Consider the following 9,111-nt stretch of genomic DNA (forward strand, 5'->3'; position numbering starts at 1 on the left):
TGCTGAACTGATATGGAGACGAGTATCAATGCTGACTTTGTATAAATGGGTTTCTGACAGTTTATCTGAACTTGAAGCAAAAATGTAGACACAACATTTGAGTGGTACCCCCTCTTTTTGTCAACAACACAGTGTGTTGTTGACAAAAAGAGAGACAAAGAGCTGCTGCACTGGGGCATGAAAAGCTAAGAGCGAAGTATAAAATGAAAACACGATCCTCCCTTTGGTAGAGCCCCCTCGTGTTAATCTCTTATTACTCTTCAGTTCCTGGATGCCTGCAGTTGTATTACCCTTATCCATTTCAGGGCTTCTTTAGCCAATGTTTCAACCTGCTTCCATGTCCTGTGCTTGGGTCCTCATTATACCTCCAATTACACATTTTACTAGAATTAAATTTTTGTGGTTAACGATTCAAAAAGTCTGAGAACCGATTCCTTACACTTACCCTCCAGTGGATGGTAAGCGTGTTGATTGGCCTCTTTGTTCGACACCAGCATAAAACACAGCTGTTGAGATGCCAATAAAGTTGGTACTGGAAATTTGAATGTACGTAATCAGTCTCACTCTAGAATGATGGATTTAAAGTTGTTTAGAAACGCTTCCCAAACTGATGGGCAGCAATAATTACTTCTCTAAGATCACTGCTGCTGTCTTTCTTGCTTGGTTTGTGGTTAATCAAGTGCATTTTACATTTGAGCAGCAGCATCTTACTTCTTAAGGAAGCATTAAGTGTTTACTTTATAACCTTGTTTTATAGCAGCTGCCTCTGTATAATACGACATTCTTTAAAAATATGAGACTTCTGCAGTAAATCAATTTAGATGTTGTAGCAACATGTCAGAGTCTGTGCAGGCTGTTAGTGATGTGGAAGAAAACTTGCAGTACATACCAGAACACTGTATTTATTGTAAGAGCTATAATAGGAATAAATACAACACTGATACCAAGTTTAGTAGCACAGTTCAGGCATGATTAATACTGTCACAAAATAGTTATAGCATAATTAAAACGGTGCAGACCTTTGACAAACTATTTCACAGCACAGTGCGTCTCTTTATTGATCAGTCATGTATAGTATTTCATTTTCCAAAGCGAATATTTTTTACAAAAGAAGAAGTGATACTTTATCATAAATGTATAATACTGCTCTATTCAACAAAAATATAGTAATCATGTATTTGCATTTATTATGTCTTTTTTTTTTTTACTGTGTAAGTACAGTACAAGTCCTGCTTTCAGTGTTTGCATGATAGTTCTTTGAATTCTTACAATATACATGTTTGAAAAATATAATGCAAAACAAATTAGTACACTTGGTCGCACAAAAATGTGCACAAAAACGTACGATCTAACCTGAAAGAACTCTAGTTCCCTATTAATGTTTAATTCATAATTGGATTTGCATAGCCAGAAACTCTAACTAATGGGCAGAGTGTAATTTAGTGCGGTTAATCTCACTAATCATTACAAAATATCAGGAATCGAACAGGAATAACTCGCTCTAGGCACTCGTTCCTGTGCTCAGCACTGTTTGTTGTGGGTGCAGGTGCCAGTAGCACACTCGTGGTACAAAGAAACAACAAAAAACACGAGTAAATACCTACTTCTTGAGGATTTTGTTTCACAGCAGAAGATATTTAAGTGAAAGACGAGGACAGGGGCAAATTACATATCTCATGGAAAATAACGGTTCAGTATAAATCTTGTCTCGTGAATGTTTTCCTGCCTCGTCTTGTGAGCGTCCTGCGACACCTTCGCCTTACGCTCCGACCTCCAAGGAGAAGGTCACGCTGCCCAGGTAGCGGTCAGTGGGAGAATCGTTAATGATGCCCTTTCCGTTCAGTTTGCATTGTACTTGGATGTTAGCGCCTTGCTGCACGCCCGTAAAACGTACAGCCACGACTGGTGAAGAGTAGTTTACCTGAGAGACGAGAGACAGAAGATTAAGACCCGACGGGTGTTTTAAATTCGACTGCTGCTGCAGCAGTTCCCCGACAATCATGAAACTTTCACTCACATGTCTCAGCTTCCCGTAGTATGGATAATACTTGTTTTCAAAAATGCTTTTGGGAAAAAACTCAATTTTTCCCAAGACTTCTGGTGGTCCTTTCTGAGAGAGAAACTTAAAATAGTAAGTCTATTTTACAGACTTACTTATTTTTATACACTTTCAGTCATGAGTCAAAGAATCAAGAAAGAAAAACTTTACCTTAACGCCACAGGTCACATTTATCGGTTTCCCCTGACCAGGTAAGTAACCGAGGATCTATTAAAGAAGAACAAGAGTAAGAGGGAAAATGTCTCACTCTGTAAGCACAAATGTAAAGATGCACCTTTGTGGATTCATCTGACAATGTCTTTACATTTAAAAGTGAAATATTCCATTTTTTTTAATATGCCAAAGCCTCATTTTCTCTCTTGTAGTTTTTCCATCCTGCATTGTTTGCATGCACACGCTATGTATCATCTTTGTCCCAAACTGAATTAGATAAGTAGATTTTTTTTTAAGGCACAGCTGATGGTGAGTTTCCTTTGCCCTCTTTGTGGGGCACCGACTGTTTCTGTTTGCAAGAAAAATCACAAATAAATATGTGAAAACATTCAAAAATGTTTCTAATTAGGCATGAAATAAGCACCCAATGACAAAAGGCTTTCTCTCTGTCTTACCTAGAATGACCACAAGATGTCACTCACACAGTAAATTGATAGTAAAATTGATTCACAGTACAGTAATCTGGATTTCTGATATTTTAAAATCCATCTTTTTTTACCCGGTTCATTCGAAGGAGGATGCATGGCATTCCCTGAGAATAGCCAAAGTTGGCGTCCTGCAGCCCTGAACACTGCCCCAACCAGGACCGTTTAAACTGACACGCTTTCCGCTCTGCAGCCTCGTCCAAGTCGTCCTGCATGAAGTATGTCTCCTTATCACAGGGAATATTCTTCCTCTGCTGAGCAGCATCGTTATACGCTGAAAGTACAGAGCAGAGAGAAAGGGGGAGGGAGAATGAGAGAGAGAGGAGGGCATAAATAAACCTTTGCAGTGCCCTGCCAGGCGCAGGCCTCTGATTAAGAAAGCCTGACAAAAGATGATTGTGAAAAAAAAAACACCCAGGACTGAATAGCAACCCTCTGCCCACAAAGAGGCTTCCCTTCCCAGCATGCCCTGCAAGGACCAAATAGAAAAAAGAGGGACAAAGGCAGTGAAGATGAGGATTAACCCATTCCATGTCTCTTCATTTTAAACAAACTCAACAACCTTGTCAGACCTCCCAGCTTTGACCACCCCACCTCGATCGCATCACTCACGTCTTAGATATTCCTCCATAGACCTGGCGTACTTCCTCCAGGATTTGCGATCAGATGCGTTAAAAGCAATCTCATGGCCTTCTAGGTGCGGGGCCATCGTCATACCTGCCAGTGGAGACGCAGAGACAGTCAACTGTGCTGAGATTCAGGGAGAAGCAACAGACAGAAGGACAGCTAGAGGGACAGAGAACAGAGGAGGTGGTTTGAGTTTGGAGTTATAGTTACCTGGTGGCATCACTCTATCGTTGAAGGTGGGGTGGTAGGGACTAATAGACCACATGAGGCAAAACAAACAGCCGCCAAACATGGCTGCAAGAAACAAATAAAGTGCAGCATAGAAGAGTAGGATGAGGCCTGAATGGTGAGAGTGAAGGAAAAAAATAAAAAGAGGCATTAGGGAGTACTTGCACAAATGTGGATTACATAACAGACAACACAGCTCCTGATAAATTACATCTGATCTGAGTGAAGGGGAATAACGAACCATGAACAATTCCCACTTTGCTCAGGCAAACCATTTGGTCTGTCTGGACTCCAGCTACTGTCCTTGATCAGGACGGTCACTAATTTGTTTAGGAATAAAAAAAGCACTGTGGTCCCCTCGTGTCTGCATTTGCGAATAACTCCACTGGCTTTGGTATGAAACCCATACTTAGCTAAAGCACGGACCTTGTGCCAAAGAAATCCTGAGAAATAGCACTGGTCTGCAATTTTCAATTAACAGTCCATTAGCTACTAATCAAGCTAAACGTGTCCTAAATAAAATGGCTTTTGCTGTGTGGGCAATTTCACAGGGGACTAGCTGTAGCCAGCGTTGCATCCCCTGAGCCACAAAGGCCTTTCTGTTTGAGCTCAGTGAGAATTCTCCCAGCTGTCCTTTCACTCAGGAACACAGTGAACCTCCGGTTGCCATCGTAGTGAAGGTCCTTTTGCAGCCATAGAGGCACAGCCAGCTCCAAGGAACCCCAATCACCCCACTCTGGTATTGTGTCCCCTCTTACACACTCGTCTCACAGGACACGCAGCACAGACTTCAACTCGGGGTCTTTCTTCAGCAGACACATGGGCCCCACTCTTCCACAAGTGTGCACACACACTGGTTATGTGGCCCGGGGATCCGGCATTGCAGCTTATGCAAGTAACACACACTTTCCTTAGAAGTTCTTTCTGCACACAGTTGGATCATGTTTGCCATTGTGTGAAAAGAGAGGGGGCTCAACAGCATCACATAGCAACTACCCTGGTTATACCAAGAGGTTGCTCCATCACCAGTGACTCAACAAACTCGTCCAGTGTGTCGCTCATGCCAAAAAAGTTCTCCAGCGCCCAAAGCTCGATTTGGCAGTTAGATTTACAGGGCGGGGGAAAAGAACATGAACACCTCTACGTGTTTTACTGCAACTGAGAGGCCACAAGCATGTTAAGTTCAGCAATGAGGTCGCCAAGGCTTTGGGAAAGAGGCTGTGGAGAGCATGGTAAGATGTAGAGGAATGTGTTTCCTGGCCAATGTGAGGCCTTGAACAGTGCGTCCCGCTGGGGAATCGTCCCCAGGCAGTCTGTTTTTGTCGGGACACTCTGAATCATCCATGCACCTATGTAAACATTGAGCATGAGGACACACACACACACACTCGCAGCACAGTGAGCTCAGTCACTGGACTGGAAAGACATTTCTCACCCTAAAACTATCGCTGAGTGCATCTTAAAAAACACACACACACTGAACCATCACATTTGCATGTTATTTAGGATGATTAACTGTGTTGCACTCAACATTAAAAGTGTTGTTATGGTCATATGCACTAAAAAATATATGATACAAAATGTCCCTTCCCCATAACCCAACAGCAGAGAATTTTTCTTTCTTCATCAACTCACTCCAGCTCTTCCCAGAGCGACCCATGAATTCGTTGGTCTCTGCATTCCACAGGTATGTCTTCAGGTCGTCTATTTTCTGGTGGAGCGTCCTCTTGGGAATCGGCCTGCGCTTCCATCTCTCAAAGTTGAGGTCTTCCTGCTCTAGAGGCTGATGCTCGGCCAGCTCCTCCTGCTCTTCCTCCAGCTCTTGGCCATGCTTGAGTATCACTTTGTGAGGCTGGTGGAAAGAAGAAGAGAAAAAGCCCTCACCACACATATTCTAAACTGCTGAGTTCTACAGTGAAACCTATTTGCTTTTCAAATTACTGCAGGAAAAAAATGGCATGCCTCCTGATCTGAGTATGACCGATAACATAAACTGCCAGACAGCGCTCTGCATATTAATGAACTGATGGTCCTGTCCTCCGTTTCTGCAAATTATAAACCCGCTGGTGACCTTGTGGCACTCGTTGGGAGAGCTGACCTCCTCTGAGTGGACCCTCCTGCTTGGAGCAGCAGCTGCAGACAGCAGAACTGGAGGGTCACTCTGACAGCCAGCTGTTACTGAGTCTCAGCATCCAGAGGCCAGGACACACAGATCCCAGAGGAGCCACGGGACACATCATTTGCGAGAGAGAGGCCTTTATAAGAATCTGCTGCTACGGGAGGATGGGAGCGGGGTTGATAACTTTGAGGTTCATCAAAAACGCTCATGAGCCAGAGGGAAAAAAAGAATAAAATAATCTCAGCACTCACAAGACTTCTAACAAGCTTCTCCTCAGCTCCTCCCTCTGTGGAACTGGGCTCCATATTCTTCGCAGAAAGAAAAGGTGCCAGTTAAACCAACCACAATCCACGGTGTCCATTAAATTACTTTTCAATTCAAAGCCAAGCTATCTGAAATACACAATCTGTGCTCTATCGATGAATGAAAAGTCGGACATACCTGAAGTTCTCTTTTCAATTAAAAAAACACGGATTAATAAGTCGAAAACCCTATTGGCCCCCAGAGGAAAAAAAATATTATTTGTCAAAAAGTTTTGGGGGATTTCATTAGAAAGTTTTAGGCGTGCAGGGGGAACCGGGTGTGGAGAGCTTCCTTCAACTAGGCGCGCATCATAGTGAATGAGCGCTGGCCGGAGAAAAGCTGGGGGTGGGATGCAAAGTGCTTTTTCTTTTTTGGGTCCCACAGACGTTTTGGCAGCGGCCTGGATCACAGCACTGCATGCTGTACACGCACACCATCAGCCATTGTCTGCTAAGCTGAAGCAAAGCGTGAATACAATATTTATAGCCTCTCCCAGCACAAGACACTCAATCAGCGCCTGGCTGCGTACTGTAAATGCGCAAAGATCTTCCAGCAATTAACTATTTTTCAATTCTTAGTTAAATATCTTTGACTCGGGTGTTTATCTAACTTAAATCACAAATCAAATCCTAGTAAATCAATCATTAGATACACTCCACGCACGTGTATGCGCACTAATCCAGCTGTCAGCACCCACAATTTCAACGGATTACCATAAACTAACCTCTGGTGAAGTAGTCCTCATCCCTGATCCCATTAGCACTCCGGTCACGTACCGTTCTGTTACCCCCATACTAAAGTGGAAGGGGGGAACGTCCCTAAGAAGTTCCCCTCCTCCTTTTACATGAAAAGAGAAATTGCGTCATGGAAAAAGCAATTCTTTGAGATATGCGCGGCAAATCGTGCGTGTGTGTTAGAGCTCGCGTGTTTTACAGTAAAAGCCAAATAAGGATGTTTGCAGAGAACTAAAAGTCACAAAAATATATTTGTCAGTAGTTCTCCTGTCAGTGCAGATTAATAACCTGAACATGTCCTTCAAAAGAAAAGCGAGCAGGGGTGCTTCCAGGATTTTTCTGGGCAGCCGGGGCCCATAAAATCAGAATATTCCATCAGAAATGAAAATTGTTTGGAGAACACTGGACATTTTTTACATTAATTTGTATTGAGTAACTATTTTAAAAAATACTCCAATGTCACTTATGGGGGACATTCACATTTCATGCTCAGGGTCTGTGCACAGGCAGTGTATAAGGCTGTTTTTCATTTCGTTTCTTTGTTTGTGTGTGTAAATTACAGTTGTCCTGAGACAAAGTGTAAACACAATTGTTGAAAAAGTAGCTCTCAAATAACATTTAAAATACAAAATAGCTCCTGAGAACCCCCCAAAATGCCCTTTTTCTCTTGTCCCAACTGATAACCAGATTTCATGTCAAATAGAAGAAGTTATAAATCCACTTTTTTTGTTTTAATTATATTAACACATATTTCTTATAATTGTTAAACCAGTGTATCTAAGTGTTTGTGAATGCATCATTTACCGTGCTCCTCTAGCCCTTCCATCAAAGTTCGATTATAGCCCATTTTTCAGGATCAGCTGGTCTTTTGGGGGTTTCATCTTTGGATACAGGTATGTAGAAATTCGTTTTAATGTGTTGAGACTTACATTGAGAGTTGTTATAGTCTGATCGTGATGTCTGTGGATCTGGTGCATTTCACTTGGTATGTGTTTGGCTGCCCAGTAGTCGTTGGTGAGTAATTGCAGTTTACTCCCCTGCTGCTGTTTGTTTAGGTTTTATTGTATTTTATTCTAGTTTTTAGGGTAATACATTGAAATATACAGTGGTTTCTAGTTCAAGTGAGTTGCCTGGTCTTTTCATTGTTGATTACTTTTTCTTTTTTAGTAAAGCAGAAGGTCTTTTTTGAGAAGCTGCGGGCACCTTTGGGGAGGTCCTCTCTCCTCATTTGTGAATAAAAGCACTGGGTGTAAGGGACACCGCTATGTTTGTCCAATTAGGACGTGGCAACTTATATCATGTGTTGCTTTAGCTGAGCTGCTATTTTTCCACTGTGTTTTAGAAATTTATTGAAAGAAACCAAGTCTGAGTGCTTTTGTGATAAATTGTAATTAAGGTCCACTTGAGTAGGGGAGACCGGGGATAGTTGTAACATTTTTGACATTTCTGTCTGTAAATTGGAGCTCTTTTAAGGTAGTGGATTCAAAATGTAATGCAAAGTATTTACATGTCTCTGCTATTAAATAGTGCAGCTATTTTCTCTGCAGCACAATTACCCATTGCATGGTATGGTCTCAAACACAAAGAGTGAAATGTTACAATTAACCCCATAGTCTGGGTTAGTTGTAACATATCCCGGGGTGAAATGTAACACAATGAAATAAGGGTACTAACAAAATATTAACATGTAATCTTTATTTATTCAACACATGAATGCACTTACATCCATTTATGTAGCTATGTGTGTGTGTGTGTGTGTGTGTGTGTGTGTGTGTGTGTGTGTGTGTGTGTGTGTGTGTGTGTGTGTGTGTGTGTGTGACAGAATGCAGAAATCTAGCTTTTGAACATATTCCAACCCCCCAAAAAAGACAAATTCTGGAATTTTCTGCAACTGAATATTTCATTAATTTTGGTTGGTCTTCCTTGAGTTTGGTCCCATTGGCTCAGTGGGCATTATAACCTACAACTCTTGCACCAATTTTGAACATAACAATGAAGCTGAAAAAATGTAGTTGTTCACCAGCATCGCAATTGAATTACTTTTTATCATGGCTTACCTTGGTGTGGTTTGCAAAGTGTTTCAGAAAGATGAGGAAATCTGTTTCTTGCACCCATCCTGATTTATTTCCACTACCAGTACTTCCTACTGGTCCATCTCTGACACAGTGGTCTGCATAATGTATGTGTGGGAACACAAACAGTGGAGGAATTGTGTTGCCAATGGCATTAACCGCATATACAAATGTGACCAGTGAATCTCTCTCTGCTGATGTCGTTGCCCCAACTTGTTTAATATAAGTTAAAGTAATAGTGTGGTAACATCTGCATTATTGTTACAACTAACCCAGACTGTTGCTGTTACAACTGACCCAGACTCCTATAGCCATGAACTAGCTAGCATTA

General features: G+C 41.9%; 1 protein-coding gene across 3 annotated transcripts; it reads right to left on the bottom strand.

The window, feature by feature from the left end:
* Positions 1 to 1,315: 1,315 nt before the first annotated feature.
* atp1b4 (ATPase Na+/K+ transporting subunit beta 4) lies at positions 1,316 to 6,768 on the bottom strand. Of its 3 annotated transcripts, none has more exons than XM_085428533.1 (9): positions 6,699 to 6,768; positions 5,923 to 5,979; positions 5,188 to 5,404; positions 3,535 to 3,663; positions 3,310 to 3,414; positions 2,772 to 2,971; positions 2,210 to 2,266; positions 2,018 to 2,110; positions 1,316 to 1,921 (listed from the first exon to the last, which is right to left on the bottom strand). In XM_085428533.1, exons 1-9 carry the CDS (start codon positions 6,765 to 6,767, stop codon positions 1,760 to 1,762), a joined length of 1,089 nt encoding a protein of 362 aa, XP_085284659.1. In that variant the 5' UTR covers position 6,768; the 3' UTR covers positions 1,316 to 1,759. The 3 variants fall into 3 exon arrangements, with proteins under 3 accessions (XP_085284659.1, XP_085284670.1, XP_085284663.1); XM_085428544.1 differs by lacking the exon at positions 6,699 to 6,768 and adding an exon at positions 6,113 to 6,298; XM_085428537.1 differs by lacking the exon at positions 5,923 to 5,979.
* Positions 6,769 to 9,111: the final 2,343 nt, after the last annotated feature.

The sequence above is a fragment of the Rhamphochromis longiceps genome, linkage group LG2, assembly GCF_057381845.1.
Source record: "Rhamphochromis longiceps isolate RC_006_pf linkage group LG2, R_longiceps_female_GT1.1, whole genome shotgun sequence".
NCBI lineage: Eukaryota > Metazoa > Chordata > Actinopteri > Cichliformes > Cichlidae > Rhamphochromis > Rhamphochromis longiceps.